General features: G+C 42.8%; 1 protein-coding gene and 1 long non-coding RNA gene across 6 annotated transcripts in view; one reads left to right on the top strand and one right to left on the bottom strand.

The window, feature by feature from the left end:
• Positions 1-23,476, top strand: part of LOC141085146 (uncharacterized) — a 169,947-nt gene that overhangs the window by 14,621 nt on the left and 131,850 nt on the right. The window lies entirely within an intron of this gene.
• PAX7 (paired box 7) overlaps positions 373-23,476 on the bottom strand; it is a 175,538-nt gene continuing 152,434 nt past the window's right edge. For 4 of the 5 annotated variants that reach the window (XM_073570297.1, XM_073570295.1, XM_073570296.1 and 1 more), the window contains exons 8-9: positions 8,440-8,686; positions 373-2,482 (exon numbers count right to left, since the gene is read on the bottom strand). In XM_073570297.1, coding sequence (XP_073426398.1) covers positions 2,367-2,482; positions 8,440-8,686 — 363 coding nt within the window. In that variant the 3' untranslated portion in view covers positions 373-2,366. Of the gene's footprint in view, positions 2,496-8,439; positions 8,687-23,476 lie in introns of all 5 variants that reach the window. The other variant, XM_073570298.1, reaches the window with a different exon arrangement.

The raw sequence follows: 23,476 nt of genomic DNA, 5'->3' as shown, positions 1-23,476 counted from the left end.
AGGGCAGATCAGTACGCCTGCGCAGGAGCGCGGCACGAAGCAAGCAGGATGACGACATCGCATGAGGATGGGAAGTGCCATGACCTGCGACACCCATCAGACCTGACCACCCCCCCCGGGTGAGTATAATAAAACTTGTTTTTCTTCTCTTTAAGGTCAGATCGGGGGCTTATCTACAGCATTATATAATGCTGTAGATAAGCCCCAAAAGGCAGTGGCCGCATCTTATAGTGGCAAAACGAGATGGCATGTTCCCTTTAACTTTTACCATAACTGACTCAAGCTGACGTACAGGGTAGTGTAATGAGGGTAAGTGTCTAGTAGAATAAACATTATCTACATCTCAATGAACAAATGCCACACAAAAGAGAGTAGGCTTCATCTTTTTTAATGCATAACAGCAATGCCTGAGGTACACAAAAAACACACACAGGCGCAGGTAGTTAACCCTGTCACTGCTGGAGAGGTTATCTGGAGTTTGCAGACCTCAGTGGGCAGTAGTTAGGGTAAAACAAGTACAAGTTTATCTTTCTAGTCTACGACTTAATATAGCTGAATAAATTATAGTGGGATTATATATATATGTATGCACATATATATACACATATATGTACACGCTTGAAGTGACATGAAATCAGACACAGACGTGACAGTCAGTTTCTATGGAATGCCTACCAATGTTATAGAAGGATCCTTCCTGTGATGGTGGAATTAGACTAAAGACTTAGAAGCAGTTAATATACAGTTTTCGGTGGGATACTGCAGCCACAGTATAGTCCATGTGGTTCCAAGCAACATCCCTCTAATGTCCATTTTATAGAAATATATATAAAAAAAAAATGTCAATTGTTCATATGTGCAAGCAATAACAGCTCCATTTTTGATTCTTTAACGCCACTTGGAATGTCTTTTTACATTGTTTTCTTGTTGCCCCTTCCAGGGACGTCAATAAGAGCATGTTGTCTTCTAATACAGGAAGAGAAAACATTATTATGCTGAGTGCTTGGTATCTTAGGAAAAAACATGCCCTTTGCTCCTCTTTAATAACCACCAATCCCCATATCAATATTTTTCTCTGGAAACATAATGTATACATGTTTTTTGAAGACATCACATATTTCATATACATCCACCTTACTATACATCTCTTGTGAAGATATTCACCGAAATGAGCCTCAGCACTGTTTCTCATCTGGATCAGGTTAACTATGTACATATCATAAACCAATAGCTAAAACATGACTTCAAAGCTGATTGTGGTCTCCTCAACAATTTTCAATGGAATAGCAATATGTTCCTAAAATATTATTGGTCCACAGTACTTCTGTAATGACTGTTATCTATACTTGACTGTATGGAATCTGTTCGTTAGTAGATTTGCATCGTAGTACATTTTCTATCCCTCTTGGAATGTAATGAAATGAAATATTACTACATAGTTGAATGTGCCACAAGTGTGATACTTTGTTATTGTATTGTAGAAAGGAAAATAAACATTTTATACATTTGGTTATTACATTTCCAGATAATTTAGCAGACTAATTGCCTAGATTTTTTTTTTTCAGACCTCCATCCACGCATTATTCCAAATAATTCATATGTCATTGACCAATTCATTATGTAAGGGACATAAGTATAGTTAGAACTCTACAGTTGTTCTGTGTGACTGGGTGAACTTGGTCCATGTTGATGACAACTTTATTATTATCTGTGATTTGTTTCAATTTCTATAGCATTGACCTAATTAATACAAAAAGTAGTAATTGAAAAGAGCATTAATTTCCTTACATTTTCAAGTAAGTAAACATTTCTCTATAGTATTTATTGTTGCTGAGTATATGTATACTTGTATCTAGACTCCTTTGAGTGAATTTTAGTGTTTGCTTCACACCTCCTCCGCTTTATGGAATGATGTGGGAGTGTTTTTTAAGTGCAGTTAAATTCATGGAATGAAATGTGGGTAAATGATGACAAAAAGCTTACACTCTAAATATGAATTGTTACACATCTGGTTGTAGTGTAAGGGCTAATTTTTCCGTATTTGAACCTTGTTCTTATGTATATCATATGTATATCACAGCTGAATATTGTTCCAATTCAAAACTAATTGGTTCTTGCATCATGTTCTGCAACAGTGATTTGCTGAGAAGGCATGACAGTGTTTGAGAATTTTCAGTAGTCATTCAGAAGTTTCTTGAAACATTGAATGGACAAGTGCTGACATTAGACGGCAATACTTTATGGTTGCAGAGAATTGGCTCTGTTTTATTTTCTCAGTAGATGAAAGAGGATGGGTACAAATGTTTACTGAAAGATGTAGAGCCCTCTGGCACCGGACTTGTAGCATCTACTGGGGTGTGAACTCTTCAGTATGCTTGTCCCGTTTCTACAGGTAAAAGGCCCAAGACAGCAGAGTGTTCGCCAAGCTTCATCCGGCGCTGTGTGGACAGGCTAACATTTTTAGCCAAGTAATCAACAGCAGCTGGAAAATAGATCTGAAACAGTTAGTGAAGGGTTAAGTTGCCGTTATGTACACAAATTATTTTGTTTAATTCATTTTAGCCCTATGCATTTTCTTGTGAACACAAAAAGGGGAAAATATTCCAACTAAATTAGTAAAAATACATTAAAAAATTGTTTGTGGCATTTCTATCTGCTCAACAAGGCAGCCTGTTAGACAATACAGAATTAGTCTAGGAATTTACCTTCCGCTGCCATTTAGGTCAGTAGGACTAATTGCATTGCAGATGCATAGTATTTTTTATTCCCTAGTTTTTAAAGCTACCTTTTAATATTTCCATTGCTCTAATACTTCACATAAATAACTCAGGTGCCATACAATACAAAGACTATCCATTCCTGTTAATGTTTCAAATTAAATTAATAGTGATTTAGAAGTTGCTGTCAATAAGTAAAGAAATATGAGTCGTCAGTGGTGTGTCAGCTTTATCCTTAGGGGAGAACTCATCCAGACAGGACGCTTATTAGAGTTGTCATATCCATTAGGTTTCCTTTCACGCTTCTGTGTCCTATCAGTATGGGCATCAGAGAAAGACCTGTGTGTGCCAAGCGCCCCAAAAAGTCAATGGATCCGGTTAGGCAGAAGAATATTGTTGGATATACCGGTATGTGTCATAATATTATACAGGGACAAATTTCAGTGTTCCAATGTTCAAATTGGAAATTACATACCCATAATTATTTATTTTTATTTTATTTATTTTTTTATTTACCACTGGCTTGGATCCATTAATACATTGTTTGTCCTTTATGCATTAGAGGTATAAGAAGTGTTAATGTCTAAATAATACATGATGCAATGCTGCAGTTTATTCTGAGTAGTACTGATCATGATGCCTTTTTAAATCAGCCGGTATGCCTGAGGCTGGGGTTGGAATAGATTCTGACTATTAATTGCAGGTGTGCCCCAAACATGCACGAGGTGGGAGAAAGGTCAGGGTCAGCGCAGGAGCAGAGGCGGCTGAAACACATGGTATTCATTTAGGCATTAAAAGTAATAGGCACTATTATTGTTGAAACCATCTGTACTGTTTGATACAGGCTATGGCATCCATAAGAAGCAAAGCGTGCCCGCATTCATATCATATCGTCAGTCATTACACTGGCTGCCCATTCATTATAGGATCCAATGCAAAGTACTTGTTCTCACCCACAAAGCTCTCCACGGTGCGGCACCCCCCTACATCTCCTCCCTCATTTCTGTCTATCGGCCTAGCCGATCGCTGTGCTCTGCAAACGACTTTCGACTAACCTCTGCACTAATCCGTACCTCCCACTCCCGACTCCAAGACTTCTCCCATGCTGCTCCTATCCTCTGGAATGCTCTACCCCCAAGAAATTAGGACTAACCACAACTTGCATAGTTTCAGGCGCTCCCTCAAAACACATTTGTTCAGAGTGGCTTATCACGTTCACTAATCAAAGTCATTCTATGTGTAAGTGTGCGTGTGTAGCCCATTCACTATTATCCATCCATCCTTCACTCCCTCAAGATGGCTGGACCTTCATTGTAAATATACAATTGTAAATACACACCTGTACTTTGTATCTCCCTCACCTCATTGTAGATTGTAAGCTCTCACGAGCAGGGTCATCTTATTTCGTCTTATTTTGCTTTAATTATTGTATTGTTAACGTTGTTACTTATGACTTGTGTTTTGAAACTGTTAAACTGTAAAGCGCTGCGGAATATGTTGGCGCTATATAAATAAAGATTATTATTATTATATCACAAAGTACAGGATAGGACCCCGAATAAACGCTGTTAATTATCTATATGTGGTTCAATTGATTTATAAAGTGCTAAGTACAAGTGGCCTAGCTAGAAGTCGTATAGTAAATTACAGATTTATTAGTGACGTTCAGAATTTAGTTCGCATTTTATTTGTGTACATGTCAGCCATGAGGCGGTGTAGGGAAAATTAACGTGTCTACCATGGCTAGTGAGATACACCAAATTTGTTATGTCTTCCCTTAGTTCATGGATCTTTGACATTTTTTTAAAATAATTCCTTAGGTCTCATACCCATGTGACGTTTCAGCTTCACTTAGCTTTTCTCAAGAATTGGAGCTGAAGCGTCGCATGGGTTAATGAAAGTGCTACCTCACTTTCCAATTTTGTTGCTTGTCAGAGACTGAAGAGGTTGTCCACTCCTTTATCATTGATGAACTATCCTTAGGATAGGTCATCAATGTCTGATTGTTCGGGTTTCGACACCCGGGGCACGCCCGTCGATCAGGTATTCTTAGCGTTGTCTGTGGTGGCCACTGGCCGTAGCAGCTCAATTCCGGAACTGCTTCATCTCCTGATACTGGATGCAGTAGGGTATTACATCCACCTCCTATTCAAATCAATAGTACTCTGCAGCAGCCACTATCAGAAAATGGAGCTGCTCCGCAATTGAGCAGTTCAAGTTGGCCACCAAGAACAGCTGATCGGCGTGGGTGCTGGGTGTCAGACCCCAAACGATCAGACATTCATGACTTATCTTTCTTAATGCAGCTATATTTTCTCTTATTGCCTTAGCTGGCACCTGTACACACTAGTTTGGATGTGCTTGTCAGTTTTTCTGTTTGTAGCAAAATCCTATGACATGCACTCCTACTCCCATCAGCCTAAGGCTGTTTTAATTGGCTGTTTCCCTCTTGCCCTATAAATTGTAGGCTTTTTAGCTCAGAAGAGGTGTATTTTCAGTTTCAAGGACCCAACATTGAAGGACGCCTTGATGATGGCTGTTGAGCTCACATATACAGTAGGGAAAAAAAGTATTTAGTCAGCCACCATTTGTGCAAGTTCTTCCACTTAAAAAGATGAGAGAGGCCTGTAATTGACATCATAGGTAGACCACAACTATGAGAGTCAAACTTGAGAAAACAAAACTAGAAAATCACCTTGTCTGATTTTGCAAGATTTATTTAGCATATTATGGTGGAAAATAAGTATTTGGTCATTAACAAAGGTTCATTTCAATATTTTGTTATATTTCCTTTGTTGGCAATGACAGAGGTCAGACATTTTCTGTAAGTCTTCACAAGGTTGGCACACACTGTTGGTGTATGTTGGCCCATTCCTCCATGCAGATCTCCTCTAGAGCAGTGATGTTTTGGGCCTGTCGCTGTGAAACATGGACTTTCAAATCCTTCTAAAGGTTTTCTATGGGGTTGAGATCTGGAGGTTGACTAGGCCACTCCAGGACCTTCATATGCTTCTTACGATGCCACTCCTTCGTTGCCCTGGTGGTGTGCTTTGGATCATTATCATGCTGAAAGACCCATCCACGTTTCATCTTCAATGACATAGCAGATGGAAGGAGGTTTGCACTCAAAATCTCACAATACATGGCTCCATTCATTCTTTCATGTACATGTATCAGTCGTCCTGGTCCCTTTGCAGAGAAACAGCCTCAAAGCATGATGTTGCCACCTCCATGCTTCACAGTAGGTATGGTGTTCATTGGATGCAACTTAGCTTTCTGTCTCCTCCAAACACGGCGAGTTTTGTTTCTACCAAACAGTTCTACTTTGGTTTCATCAGACCATATGACCTTCTCCCAATACTCTTCTGGATAATCCAAATGCTCTCTAGCAAACTTCAGACGGGCCTGGACATGTACTCGCTTAAGCAGGGGGACACGTCTGGCACTGCAGGATCTGAGTCCCTGGCAGCGTAGTGTGTTACTGATGGTAGCCTTTGTTACGGTGGTCCCAGCTCTATGCAGGTCCCCCCATGTGGTTCTGGGATTTTTTGCTCACTGTTCTTGTGATCATTTTGACCCCATGGGGTGAGATCTTCGTGGAGCCCCAGATCGAGGGAGATTATCAGTGGTCTTGTTTGTCTTCCATTTTCTTATTATTGCTCCCACAGTTGATTTCATCACACCAAGCTGCTTTCCTATTGCAGATTTAGTCTTCCCAGTCTGGTGCAGGGCTACAATTTGGTCTTCACCATAGTGGAGTTTGAATTGTGACTGTTTGAGGTTGTGGACAGGTGTCTTTTAGGCTGGTTTTACACCCAATAGATTTCCACAGGGCCGCAAAATCGGCCCGCAAAAATTAGTAGGAGGGCCGTGCTCCGTATGGCCTTGAGGGCCGTATTTGTGGCTGTAAAAAAATATCAAGCTTCCTTACGGTCACGGCCGCAATGCGTTTCAATGGTACCGCAAAAACAAAGTTTGCTTGTTTTTGCAGTACACCGTGATGGTTTTTTGTGGTCCGTTTTTGCAGGATACCACAAAAATCAGACATACGGCCCGCAAAAAAGGACCACAAAAACGGGCCACAAAAAACACAGCAAGTGTAAAACCAGCCTTATACTGATAAGTTCAAGCAGGTGTCATTACTACAGGTAATGAGTGGAGGACAGAGGAGCCTCTTAAAGAAGAAGTTACAGGTCTGTGAGAGACAGAAATCTTGCATGTTTTTAGGTGACCAAATACTTATTTTCCACCGTAATATGCAAAATAAATGTTGCCAAATCAGACAAGGTGATTTTCTGGATTTGTTTCCTCATTTTGACTCTCATAGTTGTGGTCTGCCTATGATGTCAATTACAGGCCGCTCTCAATCTTTTTAAGTGGGAGAACCTGCACAACTGGTGACTGACTAAATATTTTTTCCCCCACTGTATTAGCCAGTCTAAGTGCCTTCTTTTTACTGTAATTTTGCACCCCCTTTTCAAGCTTCTGCTGTTTTCCTTCAGTTACCTTTGAGTTTTTCATCAGTGATTATTACTGATGAAAATAAAAATTATTAAACTGCAAAGCTTCTGCCATCCACTACAATTTGTATCAGACAGCATGCAAATGGAACATGCTTGCCATCCGTGTGCTGTCCACAATTTTCATGGACCCATACTCTAATAGGGGCAATTTTAATCAGTGAGTTGGATGAAAAACGGACATGTATACATGATTTTTGTGGACACAAAATCCCCAAAGAGAAATGGACATGTTAATGGAACCATAGACTTTAATGGGTACGTTCTACAGTATCCTTGAAAAGCATTGCTAGAAACGCATACATGATTCACTGACGTCTGAATGAGGCCTTAGAGTGGTTGTATTTTAATTAGCCCAGATGTGAGGTAACATCTTCAATTTCTGGTTGTTATTCTGCTGGTTATTGCAGGGTGGATGTACAGATGTTTGCAGCATTGACAAAACTTGTAATGGAATATTCAGTGCCATATTTGTTACCTACAAATCGGTTACATTCCAATATCCATTTTCTGAATTACAAACCTCTGAATAAAAAAAACTGATAATGATTTTGCAAGTACCGTAATAAGGTATTTTTAAAAATGTGCTAACTGTACTGCAAATGGCAAAGTATGACTATATACATAGTACATTTTATACTTTTGTAAGGTTAGGTTCACATTAGCGTTTGTGTGCGCAGCGTTTTGTCTGCATGCGCAAATGCATGTCAAAACGCATACTAATGCATGTTTACGCCGCATTTTTTTTTTTTATCCGCATCAGCTTATGTATGACGGCAAAAAAACGCTGCGTTTGCATGCGTTTTTTTGCATGCGTTTGCCTTTCAGTTAATGCGTTTGGAAAATTTCCTTGACACAAGCCACACCCAATGGGCATGTCTCATTTCCCGGACATGATTATGTGAAAAACGCATGCGTTCCCATAGACAGTAATGCGTTTATTTGACGCACTCATCCGCATGCGCATTAATGCACATATTTGACTTATTTTTGCCTCTTCCAAAAATCCAATATGATGCGTTCGCCAGACCCCACCACACACCGAAAAACAACGCATTCTGACGCATGCGAACTGATGCAAACGCATGCCCCTGAATACACCATGTTAAAGATAGGAAAACATGACGCATACGGATTGCTGCGGATGAAACGCTGTGCAAACAGACGCAAATGTGAAACTTCAAAGATTTCTTGACACTTACTTTGTCCATATTGTCCATACTGGTAACTAGCGACAGGATCCATGCTGTAACCTGTTGTACTGTAAGTTGGTGCACAGTAGGATTGGGATGTAGAGAGGCTGTCCACAGACTTGATGGAGTCACTGCGCTGGCTGCAGCTAGCTGAGAGGGAGTTACTTGTTTCCAACCCACTGTGCAAAGGAGAAATTGAAAATTCTGACTGGGACTGTGGGGCCACTCCGCTGGGACTACTGAGGATGCTCATTACCTGTAATAAATACAAGAGCATTTAGTCATGAACCATGCTTTAAACAGCAGCATCTCAAGGGCTTATTCACATGTAGGATTTTTGTTTTCCATAGGATAACATGGTACTGTACATCTCTTGGAAAACTGCTGCGGATCCGCAGGGCCAAATCCGCTGCGGATCCGCAGACGAATACGCAACGTGTGCACATACCCTAATACAAGAAAAGTGTCATCCTTATGTAGTTCAATATTTAACACATCTTTTACCATTGCATTAACATTCAGGTCTTTAAAAATATTATAAAGTGTAACATTCAGGTCTTTAAAAATATTATAAAGTGTAAAGAAAAATAAACTCATTAAGATGTGAGAGATTTCATAAGAAGAGAATAAAGCGGATATCTATCCTGAGGCTAAGAAGGTTAATATCCTTATAAAAGTAGATTGGAACAATGCTTATAAAATTTAGTTTTAAAATTACAATTACAGATTTCTCTAGTTCATATTGTCTCAAAAATATTGTACTACTTCAAATTATTTGGCAAGATTCTAGAAGTGAAGAATCTTTTTATTATAATACGTTTTTTTCTTTTTGATTTAAAGGGACTTTGACAAATGTTGCAAACGATATGTTGGCGGAAACTGGGATAGATGGTTGGTAAAGTGAAAGCAAAATGAGACTACACAGTTTGTTTACAATGTGTTACCATGGAAATATACAGATCTGCACAGAATCTGCAGACACATGGTTATTGCTTCCTTTTATTTTCATTTTCGATGCATCTAAAAAACAACAAAAGCTCCCAAGGTGGACCTTCAATATGGTCTGTCCCTACAGACCCTTCCTATGGTCCGTCCCGACCTTCCATATGGACCGTCCCTATAGACCTTCTGTATAGAATGTCCCTATATATCAGCGGTGATGAACCTATGGCACGCGTGGCAGAGGGGGCACACGCGCCATCTTTTCAGCAGTAGCGCCGCCACCACTCTCCTCAGCCCGCCCACCATCTCCCTCATCACTAGCACTGCGGCTACTCTCCTCTGCACGAGCACACTCCCATCAGGCCGCACGGTCTCCCATCAGTCTGCACGTGTTATGAGGAAGGTGAGCGCTAGTAATGAGGGGCATGGTGCGTGGGCTGAGGAGAGTAGCTGCCACGCTAGTGCTGATGAGATGGCATGTGTGCCCAATAGGTAGGACTGTCATGTATGAAGAGACCAGATCAGCATTAGAACGGGCAGAGGTGAGTATTTTTTTTTATATGAGGCCATTATACTGTATGGAGCACTATGTGGGCTCATTATACAGTATCGAGCACTACATGTGGCCATTATACAGTACTGGCTGAGGAGCCCTCTTTCACTCCGCAGCCCAGCTCTCCATCCACATCACGCTCTCTCCTTCCGCAGCCCCACTCTCCAATCGCCGTCCCGCATTGTCCCTCCACAGCCCCTCTTTCTCCCTCAGCAGCCCCTGTCTCCACTGGCCATCCCGCGCTCTCCCTCCCAACCCCTGTCTCCACTGGCCGTCTCTCCCTCAGCCGACCAGTTCTCCACCCGCGTCCCGCTCTCTCCCTTAACAGCCCCGCTCTCCACCCACCGTCCTGCTATCTCCCTCTACAGCCGCATTCTCCATGCGCCGTCCTGTTCTGTCCCTCCGCAGCCCCACTCTCCATGCGTCATCCCGCTCTCCATCCGTGTCCCGCTCTCTCCCTCGCAACTCCACTCTGCATCCCGCACTTTCCCTCAGCAACCCCGATCTCCATTTGCCAGTGGGAGGAGCTATGTGGAATGGGTGTGGCTTGATATATACACACATACATACACTCAGAGATAGAGAGAGATATATATATATATATATATATATAAATGGAACACTACATATAGCCATTATACAGTATGGAGCATCATATGGGGCAATTATACAGAATGCAGCATCATATGGGGCCATTATACAGTATGGAGCATCATGCGGGGCCATTATACTGTATGGAGCACTATGTGGAGTCATTATTCAGTATTCAGCACTATGTGGGCACATTATACATTATGGATCACTATGTGGGGCCATTATGCTTCTGTATGGAACACTGTGTAGCCATTATACAGTATGGAGCATCATGTGGGGCCCTTATGCAGTATGGAGCACTATGTGGGGCCCTTATACAGTATGGATCACTATGTGGGGCAATTAAATAGTTTGGAGCACCATGTGGGACCATTATACAGTATAGAACCCTATGCGGGGCCATTTTACAGTATGGAGCACTATGTGGGGCCATTATATAGTATGGAGCATTATGTGGGGTGCATTATACTGCATGGAGCACCATGTAGTGCTATTATACTGTATGGAGCATGATGTTGGGCTATTTTACAGTACGGAGCACCATGTGGGGCCATTAAACCTAATGGAACACCACATGGGGCCATTATACTGTATGGAGCACTATGTGAGGCCATTGTACTGTACGGAGCACTATGTGGGCCTATTATACTGTATGGAGCGCTATGTGGGGCCCATTACACTTTATGCAGGACTAAGTGGGGCCCATTGTACTGTATGGGAGGACTATGTGGATCCATTGTACTATATGGAGGATTTTTTTGTGCCCATTATACTGTATAAAGATCTGTGTGGGGATTACAGTTGAAGAATCATACTATGATGGGGCCACCGTTCTTTGTTGGGGGAATTATTTAACCCCTTAGCGACCGCCGATATGCTTTTTAACGGCGGTAATTAATTGTACATAAACCATAGCGCCGCTAATTCACGGCGCTGTGGAGAAAGTGAATAGCACCCCCCAGTGTCGGATTTTGGGTCTCGGCGGCCGGGGGTAGCCGAGACCCCAGAGAACTTGAATTGGTCGGTTTTTACCGACCCCGCTTTTGCGATCGCCGTTATTAACCTTATAACGGCGACCGCAAAAGAAAAAGCCTTGATTTTTGCATTAAATTTCTCTTTCCTCTGATGTGATCACACATCAGAGGAGAGAGAACTAGGGTCCCCGATTCCACCACCCCCCCCGGTACCTCTCCGTGGTCCCACGTCCCGCCGGCGTCCTCCGGTGGGCATCGCCATCTTGGATCTGGAAGAAAATGGCGGGCGCATGCGCAGTGCGCCCACTGGGAATCTGCCGCCTTCGGCTGGCAGATTCCATTCATTCATTTTGATCACTGTGATAAACTATCATAGTGATCAAAATGAAAAAAATAGCACATAACCCCCCCAAAATATTTTTTTTTTTCAGTTTTCCATTAGGGCTAGGGTTAGAATTAGGGTTAGGGTGAACTAGGATTAGGGTTAGAATTATGATTAGGGATTAGGGTTGGGACTAGGGTTAGGGTTGGGATTAGGGTTAGGGGTGTGTTGGGGTTAGGGTTGGAGCAAGAATTGAGGGGTTTCCACTGTTTAGCAACTTTGGGGGTCTAAAAATTGGGGTCTAAAAAAATCACTTTTGTGGAAATAAAGACTTTTTATTTTCACGGCTCTGCGTTTATAAACTTCTGTGAAGCGCTTGGGGGTTCAAAGTGCTCACCACACATCTAGATAAGCTCCTTGGGGGGTCTAATTTCCAAAATGGGGTCACTTGTGGGGAGTTTCCACTGTTTAGGCCCATCAGGGGCTCTGCAAACGTAACATGACGCCCGCAGACCGTTCCATCAAAGTCTGCATTCCAAAATGGCACTCCTTCCCTTCCAAGCTCTCCCATGCGCCCAAACAGTGGTCCCCCCCACATATGGGGTATCAGCGTACTCAGGACAAATCGCACAACAACTGTGGGGGTATGATTTCTCCTGTTACCTTTGTAAAAATAAAAATTTGGGGTTGAAAATATCATTTTTGTGGAAAAAAAATGGATTTTTCATTTTCACGGCTCTACATTATAAACTTCTGTGAAGCACTTGAAGGTTCAAAGTGCTCACCACACATCTACATAAGTTCCTTAATGGGTCTAGTTTCCAAAATGGGGTCACTTGTTGGGGGTTTCCACTGTTTAGGCACATTAAGGGCTATCCGAACGCAACATGGCATCTGATCTCAATTCCAGTCAATTCTGCGTTGAAAAAGTCAAACGGCGCTCCATCCCTTGCGAGCTCTGCCGTGTGCTGAAAAAGTGGTTTACCCCCACATATGGGGTATCAGCGTATTCAGGAGAAATTGCACAACAAATTTTGTGATTGATTTTCTCTTTTAACACTTGTGAAAATAAAAAAAAATTGGTTCTGAAGTAAATTTTTTGCAAAAAAAGTTAAATATTAATTTTTTCCTTCCACATTGCTTTAGTTCCTGTGAAGCACGTAAAGGGTTAATAAACTACTTGAATGTGGTTTTGAGCACCTTGAGGGGTCTAGTTTTTAGAATGGTGCCACTTTTGGGTATTTTCTGTCATGTACACCCCTCAAAATGACTTTAAATATGATGTGGTCCCTAAAAAAAAAAAATTAAAAAAAATGGTTTTGTAAATTTTGTTGTAAAAATGAGAAATCGCTGGTAAACTTTTAACCCTTATAACTTCCTCACAAAAAAAAATTTTGCTTCCAAAATTGTGCTGATGTAAATTAGACATGTGGGAAATGTTATTTATTAAGAAATTTGTGTGACACATCTCTGATTTAAGGGCATAAAAATTTAAAGTTTTAAAATTGCAAAATTTTCGTCATATTTCCGTTTTTTTCATAAATGAACACAATACTTATCGAAGAAATTTTACCACTAACATGAAGTACAATATGTCACGAAAAAACAATCTCAGAATCAGCGGGATCCATTAAAGCGTTCCAGAGTTATAACCTCATAAAGTGACAGTGGTCAGAATTGTAAAAATTGCCTAGGTCATTAAGCTGCAAACTGGCTCTGTTGCTAAGGGGTTAATAAGAAAAAATTTCCTCAATTGTAGACATTTTTTGTTTACAAATATCAGCATACATAGTAACATAGTTTTGAAGGCTGAAGGAAGAACTTATGTCCATCTAGTTCAGCCTATTTTTAGTGCAGCTGTTCTGCATTGTTGATCCTGAGGAAGGCAAAAAACCCACAGAGTAGAAGCCAATTTTCTCCATAGGGAAAAAATTCCTTCCCCTAAGCTGGGTCAACCATCTACCTATAATATTATGTTATTTGTAACCTTCTATACTGTTACTCACAAGAAAAGCATCCATTCCTTTCTTAAATTCATTCAGTGAGTTGGCCATCACCACTTCCTCAGGAAGAGAATTCCAGAGCCTCACTGCTCTTACCGTGAAGAACCCTCTTCTATGCTGGTGCAGAAATTGTCTTTCCTCCAAACGAAGAGAATGCCCCCTTGTTCTTGTCACAGTCCTTGGTACAAACAGTTCATTGGAGAGATCTCTGTATTGCCCTCTGATATACTTGTACATATATATTAGGTCTCCCCTAAGTCTTCTCTTTTCTAGAGTAAATAGACCTAATTTTACATCCTTATTTAGCCACATTGGTGTTCTCCTGTTCCTAGCCCTTTTATTTCTGTACGGTTTGACTTTGTCAAAGCTTTTAACTTTAGTCCTATGTGTATTTGACATCCCTGGCTTAAAGGGATATTCTCATCATTATAAAGGATAAGAATTACAAAGAGGTTGTAAAAACAAACCACTTTTCAATTTTATATTAAATTAAAAATCCTCTCCATTCTCAAGAACAGACCTCCACTGCATTCGGTGGCTAGTATCTTGGGCTTGGAGTGCAGGGCTTACAAGCTAATATACGAGTTGTTTTTCTAATGTAAAACCTCAGTATTCAGGTAAATTGCCATGTTGGCACTTTGCGATAAATAAGTGGGTTTTGGATTGCAGTTTGGGCACTTGGTCTCTAAAAGGTTCACCATCACTGGTATATAGCTTCCCTATGGACTGTCCCTGCGGACCTTCCCTATGGACTGTCCCTGCGGACCTTCCCTATGGACTGTCCCTGCGGACCTTCCCTATGGACCGTCCCTGCGGACCTTCCCTATGGACCGTCCCTGCGGACCTTCCCTATGGACCGTCCCTACGGACCTTCCCTGCGGAACTTTCCTAGTGGACTGTCCCCGCGGACCTTCCCTGTGGACTGTCCCCGCCGACCTTCCCTGTGGACTGTCCCCGCCGACCTTCCCTGTGGACTGTCCCCGCCGACCTTCCCTGTGGACTGTCCCCGCCGACCTTCCCTGTGGACTGTCCCCGCCGACCTTCCCTGTGGACTGTCCCCGCCGACCTTCCCTGTGGACTGTCCCCGCCGACCTTCCCTGTGGACTGTCCCCGCCGACCTTCCCTGTGGACTGTCCCCGCCGACCTTCCCTGTGGACTGTCCCCGCCGACCTTCCCTGTGGACTGTCCCCGCCGACCTTCCCTGTGGACTGTCCCCGCCGACCTTCCCTGTGGACTGTCCCCGCCGACCTTCCCTGTGGACTGTCCCCGCCGACCTTCCCTGTGGACTGTCCCCGCCGACCTTCCCTGTGGACCGTCCCCGCCGACCTTCCCTGTGGACCGTCCCCGCCGACCTTCCCTGTGGACCGTCCCCGCCGACCTTCCCTGGGGACCGTCCCCGCCGACCTTCCCTGCGGACCGTCCCCGCCGACCTTCCCTGCGGACCGTCCCCGCCGACCTTCCCTGCGGACCGTCCCCGCCGACCTTCCCTGCGGACCGTCCCCGCCGACCTTCCCTGCGGACCGTCCCCGCCGACCTTCCCTGCGGACCGTCCCCGCCGACCTTCCCTGCGGACCGTCCCCGCCGACCTTCCCTGCGGACCGTCCCCGCCGACCTTCCCTGCGGACCGTCCCCGCCGACCTTCCCTGCGGACCGTCCCTGTGGACCGTCCCTATAGAACTTCCTTATTTATTACTGAATCAGCAATGAATTCATCATGGCTTCCACGTAATAAATAATGAGTAAAATGCATGTAAACAGAGAAGCACCATATTCTGCTTCTCTTTGTCTCATGATGGCAGTAGTGATTGTGTAAGAACCCTTTCAAGGCATTGGCATGGATTGGTACAATTAGGTAAACAAATCATTCCATTTATTAAGATTTTATCAAAATCAATAAACTTTATCTCGCAGTATCTAAGTGCTAGCTAGGGGTAATATCTACTTTGCAAATTGTCCTGTCCTGGGTAATGGCATGGTTTGTGCATGATTGGAAACTTTGGCCCCAATTAATGAAGCTAGGCCAGTTTTGAAGAAATGTTTGCCGGACTAAGATGCGCCTCTTAATGAAATTTGTGCATCCTTCTGCTGAATGTGCGTCACTGTAAGAAATCTATATCGGTCAAGGACCGGAGGACATTTCTTACATAATTTATGCCACTCTTATGGCATAAGTTATTATAACTTTGTCAGCCACGCTCGGCCGCAAAACCTTTCAAAAAGTTGGCAGAGCTTGCCAAGATGGCATACAAACGCCAAAAGTTGCAACTTTTTTGCACAGCTACAAATGACACAAAAATATGGTTTACATCAGAGTTTTGACACAACTAATTTATTCAGCCACTTACTCTTCTAATACCCAATGTGGAGCATTGAAACGATCCACTGACGGTTGCACAGTCAATGTTGTCGGTTTTTGGATTGCCTGGTTACGGTACTTTCTTTCCTTCTGTGACTTGTAATCATGGTAATTGATAGTCCTAAACATAGACATATGTCTTGTCCTGCTCCTGACCCTGTAGTTGATATCCTTCCTCATGACCCCTTTTTCCTACCCCCTGCACTTTGCCAAAAACTTGTTTAGCAGTTCCGCTATGGAGAGGAGAGGAAGAGATGGTGATGGCTGTTCTTCTGGAAACAAGTTAATGTGATTTTTAGAAGTGTTTGAAGCCGAGACCTTGAGGAAAGGGCCGTATAATCCCCTGCAGTAAAGAGGGTTCTACTCCCCCATCACCTCAACTCAATAATGTATTACTTCTTAGTATATTACCATCACTAACCAAAAATCAATTGCAAGGCGACATCTGTAAGACTTTATCTGCAGGGATATCAGGAGCTTGTCAATCTGTCTGTTTGGCAGCTTTCTCTCCCTCCCCTATTTTTTCTGTCACCCCTTTCCTCTCTCTCTCTGGGCTGCTGCCCCAAATCAGTCACACTCTATTTAGATTAACCTTTCGACTGCCTGACTGCATGGAATGCTTCTTGTAACCCTAGGCATGGAAGGAGTTAACTATGTTACATGTATATAAGATAAGAAATGTCCAATATTTTATGTTTATGGATTAGTGGTAATGATTTGTCAGTGCAAACAATACATTAAACCTATAGGGGTCCATGCCTTCATTTACCTGATGTTTAAAGCTCATAAAAAGATTTAATCAAAAGCTACAAGCACTGCATACCAAGACAGCACAGAGATAGCTAAGCCGCATATAACTGTTTAACCCTTGTATGCTGCTAAACAGAGAAGCCATTCTCAACCTTGCCCATAGGTCACTTGGTTAGTAGTCTGAGATGTGTTCTCTCTGACGCTGGGATATGTCCTCTTACTGCCCCTTCCTCTATATCTTTCCTCACATTCAGTGTTTCTTTCCTCAGCAGAGATTTTTGCCCTCAGGAGGTTCCATCATCCTATCCGTACTTTAAAAGAAGAGGAGTTAAAAAAAAAATGTAATTAATTCCCTCTATTTCTGAGCTGGGCCTGAGGGTCTGTGTCCACGGAGGCTCCAGCCAGGGAAATCTGCACCCTTTATGATAAACCAAGTCAGCTTTAGACGTTCAAGTGCAATTAGGATCCCCCATCTCGAGACCATCAGCTCCTCCAACTTCTTGGGCCGCAGGAGGAAGGGAAATTGAGCTGCAGAGAAAACTACATGAAAGTGGGAGATAGGGATGAAAGACTGTCCCTTGTATACAATGCGGACAGGAACCTTATATTATCTCTGTTGATATAGGATCTGCAGTATGCAGGGATATTAAGAGATAAAATACTAACTTTACTGAAAATAACACTGTCTTGCACACTTCAAGGGCATTCTAATTTTCTCTCTACAAAGCTGATATAAATAATAATGACCACATATTGGTGTATTATAGTGTAGGGGGTAATAAATGGCCCCATATAGGTGTATTATAGAGTAGAGGGTAATAAATGGCCACATACAGTATAGGTGTATTATTGTTTAGCGGGTAATAAATGGCCAGATTAAGTTGTATTACATTGTAGAGGGTCATAAATGGTCACATAAAGCTGTATTGCAGTGTAAGGGGTAATAGTCGTCCATATATAGGTGTTTTATAGTGTAGAGAGTAATAGATGACCACATATAGTATTGCAGTGTAGGTGGTAATAGATGACTACATATAGATTTATTACAGTATAGAGGGTAATAGATGACCACATATAGTTGTACTAAATTGTACAGGGTAGTAGATGACCTCATATAGTTGTATTACAGTGTAGGGGTTAGTAGATGACCTCATATAGTTGTATTACAGTGTAGGGGTTAGTAGATGACCTCATATAGTTGTATTACAGTGTGAGGGGAAATAGATGACCACATATAGTTGTTACAGTGTAGGGGATAATAGATGACCTCATATAGTTGTATTACAGTGTAGGGGTAATAAATTACCTCATAGTTTTATTACAGTGTAGGGGGTAATAGATGTTACAGTGTAGGGGTAGTAGATGACATCATATAGTTGTATTACAGTATAGGTGGTAATAGATTATCACATATAGATTTATTACAGTACATTGGGTATTAGATGACCACATATAGTTGTATTAAAGAGTAAGCGGTATTAGATGACCACATATAGGTGTATTACAGAGTAATGGGTAGTAGACAACCACATATAGGTCTATTACAGTGTAGTGCATAGTAGATGAGCACATGTATGGGCATTACATTGTAGAGGTAGTAGATGACTACATATAGGTGTATCTCAGTGTAGGGCAGTGTTCCCCAACTCGAGTCCTCAAGAGCCACCAACAGGTCATGTTTTCTGGATTTCCCTTAAAATTGCACAGGTGAGATCTGCTCACCTGCAGAGGCAATAATTCCACTACCTGGGCGATACTAAGGAAATTCTTAAAACCTGACCTGTTGGTGGCTCTTGAGGACTGGAGTTGGGGAAAACTGGTGTAGGGGATAATAGATTACCACATATGTGTGTAGGGCAGAGGTGGGGAACCTCTGGCTCCCATGCCATTTACGGCCCACGATGATCTTTTCTCTGGTCCTGTCGGATACTACAGTGGTCGGGATGGCAGCCCTTGTTTCCCAGCCTCTGACCCTTTAATTGGTTCTCGTATTGTGAGCATGTGCATGGAGCATTCACTACTGAACACTGCAGTGCTTGCAGTGAAGGATTACATCATCGAGATGGCTAGTGCTTGATGCGCTCCCATCCCACAGATGAAGACCGCAGTAGCAGCCAGAGTGTTTCCTGTGATGTACATGCTCCAGTGTCTCCTGTAATGAATATGCTCCAGTGTCTTCTGTTATGCATATGCTGCAGCCCCAATGTCTTCTGTGATGTATATGATCCAGTCCCTGTTTCCTGTGTGATGTATATGCTCCAGTCCCAATGTCTCTTGCGATGTATATGCTCCAGTCCCAATATCTCTTTTGATGTATATGCTCCAGCCCCAATGTCTCCTGTAGTGTATATGCTCCAGTCCCAGTTTCTCCTGTGATATACTGTATATGATCCAGTCCCTCTGTTTTCTATGTGATGTATATGCTTCAACCCCAATGTCTCCTGTGACGTTTATGCTCTCGCTGTAATGTCTCCTGTTGCGTATTTGCTCCAGTTCCAGTATATGTCTTTTGTGATCAGGACCGCCATCAGGGCATTACAGCCCTGACTGGCATATGGGGCCCGGTGGGCAGAGGGGGCCCACATTGGGCCCCGTCTAATCTGCCCAACGGGCCCTAGCTGCAGGCTTCTACCGGTGCAGAAACTGAACCTGCGTCCGAGACGCAGGTTAAGTTAAACTCTGTTGCCGTGCGGGCCAGGCCCGCACGTCAATAGTTAAAAGCCGCCAGCCAGTTGGAGGCTGGCAGCTGACATCAGCACGCAAGTCGCCAGCGTATGACGGCATTGTCATTCACCGGCGAATGCGTGCTTGAACAGCGTGGAGTGAGCTTCGCCGCTGGAGCGCGGCCAGGTAAGGAGAAAGTGTTTTGTTTTTTTTTTTTCTTTTTAATTTTTATTGAAATCAGCAAGCCCGGGGAAGGATGGGAGACACGGGGGGCAGGATGGGAGACACGGGGGCCAGGATGGGAGACACGGGGCAAAATAGGAGACACGGGGGGCAGGATTGGTAGCAGGGAGGATGTGAGACACAAGGCATGATGGGAGACACGGGGCAAAATGAGAGACATGGGGCAGGATGGGAGACGCAGGGCAGAATGTGAGACACGGGTCGGGATGGGAGACACATGGTGCAGGATGGATACCATGGAGACAGATGGGGCGGCAGAATCATGGGACAGATGGGGCAGGATCGGGAGATCATATAGGGGCAGAATGGATCCTCATGAGGGCAGGATGGGAGAACATGGCTGGAGCCATAAATTAGATACACGGGGTCAGGATGGGAGCTATTATTACCATAGGGGCTAAGGGATGTTATTACTGCAGTGGTGTATTTATTTTATTTTTTTGAGGATACAGTTTTAAATGAGGGCAGTCCTGTTACTGTGCAGAGTGACGCTGTTACCTTTCTTCCGTCATCTGGTGTAGTGTAGAAGTTAGGAAAAAATTAAGTAGTGTGTTTTGCAAGTGGACCTCTAGATAACTGTGTTATTTCCTGCAGAGACAAGCCCTGGCTGAAAGACGTGATGGCGGGCTGTGCTGGTTGAAAGATGAAAAGCGAAGATAAAGGACTTCACCTAGAGACGTCACTGGTGAGTCAGTGTGTTATATACAGAGTTCCTGTGTACAATGTCACCAGTGATCAATGTATTACCTGTACACTGACACTATATACAGAGCTCCTGTGCATAATGTCACCTGTGATCACTGTATTTCCTTTGCACTGACACTATATACAGAGCTCCTGTGTATAATGGCACAGGGGATCAATATATTACCTGTACACAGACACTGCATACTAAGTACAGATCTCCTGTATATAATGGCACTTATTGTAATAGTATTGTGTTTTTTATTAATGAACAGTATTGTAGTATTCAGTCACCATGTGGTGGTAATATATGGTCTGGTTGTGGTGTGGTAGTATTTGTCCCCTGTATGTGCTATTATTCTGTCACTGTGGTGGTAATATGTGGTCTGGTCATGGTGTGACTGTATTTGTTCCTTGTATGTGGTATTATTGGTCACCATATGGTGGTAATATATGGTCTGGTTATGGTGTGGCTGTATTTGTTCCTTGTATGTGGTATTATTGGTCACCACTGTGGTGGTAATATGTGGTCTGGACATGGTGCGGTGGTATTTGTCCCTTGTATGTGATATTATTCGGTCACTGTGGTGGTAATATGTGGTCTGGACATAGTGCGTTGGTATTTGTTCCTTGTATGTGGTATTATAGGTCACTATGTGGTGGTAATATGTGGTCTGGACATGGTGCGGTGGTATTTGTTTTTTTTGTATGTGGTATTATTGATCATTTTAAAAATGGAAAAATATAAATATGCCTAAATTGTATTGGATATTTTAACAACTGTTTAATAGGTTAGAGTAGAGTAGGGCCTGGGCAGAAGAGTCTACCTTGTCGTGGTGGCAAAATTAAAAAATGTTTTGGCCAAAACAAGAGCGGCTGGGTATATGTGTGATCTGGAAATAGGAGCTGTTAAAGTATGATTGGTGAGATGTGGAGTTTTTCCAAGAAAGAGCGGTGGGATTGTGGACAGTTCGAGGAATGGAGGCGGGGCTGGGGTGGAGCCTGGGCGGAGTCTCAAGGGGTCCCCAAAAATTTTGCCAGTATGAGGTCCCGAATATATGCTCCAGCCCCAATGTCTCCTGTAATGTATATGCTCCAGCCAGTCCCAGTGTCTCCAGTGATATATATGATCCAGTCCCCATTTTTCCTATGTGATGCATCTGCTCCAGCCCGAATGTTTCCTATCATCTATATGCTCCAGGCCCAATGTATCCTGTGATGTTTATGCTCCAGCCCCAATGTCTCCTATAGTGTATATGCTCCAGTCCCAATGTCTCCTGTGATATATATATATATATGCTCCAGCTCCAATGTCTCCTGTGATGTATATGCTCCGGCTCCAATGTCTCCTGTGATGTATATGCTCCAGCCCCAATGTCTCCTGTGATGTATATGATCCAGTCCCAATGTCTCCTATGATGTATATGCTCCAGGCCCAATGTATCCTGTGATGTTTATGCTCCAGTCCCAGTGTCTCCTGTGATGTATATGCTCCAGCCGCAATGTCTCCTATGATGTACAGTTGTAAGTTGTTTGGGATGCAAAGAAAAACCCACAAATAACATCAGCTGAAATACAGGACTCTCTGAAAACTAACGGTATGGCTATTTCAAGATGCACAATAAGGAGGCACTTGAAGAAAAATGGGCTGCATGGTCGAGTCACCAGAAGAAAGCCATTACTGCGCAAATGCCACAAATTTTCTTGCTTACAATACGCAAAACAGCACAGAGACAAGCCTCAAAACTTCTTAAACAAGAAAATTTGGAGTGATGAGGCCAAAATTGAACTGTTTGGTCACAACCATAAACGTTACATTTGGATTTTGGAGAGAGGTCAGCACCAAAGGAACACCATTAATACTGTAAAGCATGGAGGTGGGTCACTGATGTTTTGGGGATGTGTGAGCTACAAAGACACAGGAAACTTGGTCAAAGTTGAAGGAAAGGTGAATGCAGCACGTTATCGGCAAATATTGGAGGCAAATTTGCACTCACCAGCCCGGAAGGTGCGCATGGGACGTACTTGGACGTTACAACATGACAACGATCCAAAACACAAGGCCAAGTCGACCTGTCATTGGCTACAGCAGAACAAAGTGAAGGCTCGGAAGTGGCCATCTCAATCTCCTGACCTTAATATCATTGAGACACTCTGGAGAGACCTCAAGCTCGCAGTTCATGCTAGACAGCCCAGGAATTTACAGGAACTGGAGGCTTTTTACCAAGAAGAGTGGGCAGCTTTTCCATCTAAGAAAATAAAGAACTTCATCCACAACTACCACAAAAGACTTCAAGCTGTCATTGATGTTAGAGGGGGCAATGCACAGTATTAAGAAATGAGATATGTAACAGAGCCAATTTGGTACTTTACCCCCAAGGGTGGTTTGCATGTTAATGACTGGGCCAATTTTTACAATTCTGACCACTTTCCCTTTATGAGGTAATAACTCTGGAACGCTTAAATGGATCCTGGTGATTCTGACGTTGTTTTCTTGTGACATATTGTACTTCATGATAGTGGTAAAATTTCTTTGCTATGACTTACATTTGTGGAGAAAAATGGAAATATGGCGAAAATACTTAATAAGTAACATTTCCCACATGTTTACTTGACATCAGCACAATTTTGCAACCAAATTTTTTTTTGTTAGGAAGTTATAAGGGTGAAAAGTTAGACAGTGATTTTTACAACACCATTTTATTTTAGGGACCACATCACATTTGAAGTCACTTTGAGGGGTCTATATGATAGAAAATACCCAAAAGTGACACCATTCTAAAAACTGCACCCCTAAAGTTACATAGTACCATAGTAACATACTTAGTAAAGCCGAAAAAATACATTAGTCCATCCAGTTCAGCCTATAAAGTTGCTCAAAACCACATTTAAGAAGTTTATTAACCCTTCAGGTGCTTCACATGAATTTTTGGAATGTTTTTAAAAAAATGAACATTTAAC

This window comes from Dendrobates tinctorius, unplaced genomic scaffold (genome assembly GCF_039654945.1).
Source record: "Dendrobates tinctorius isolate UK_male_01 unplaced genomic scaffold, ASM3965494v1 ptg000028l, whole genome shotgun sequence".
NCBI classification, from domain to species: Eukaryota; Metazoa; Chordata; class Amphibia; order Anura; family Dendrobatidae; genus Dendrobates; species Dendrobates tinctorius.
The sequence above is the reverse complement of the archived record's forward strand: the minus strand, read 5'-3'. Positions and strand labels throughout refer to the sequence as shown.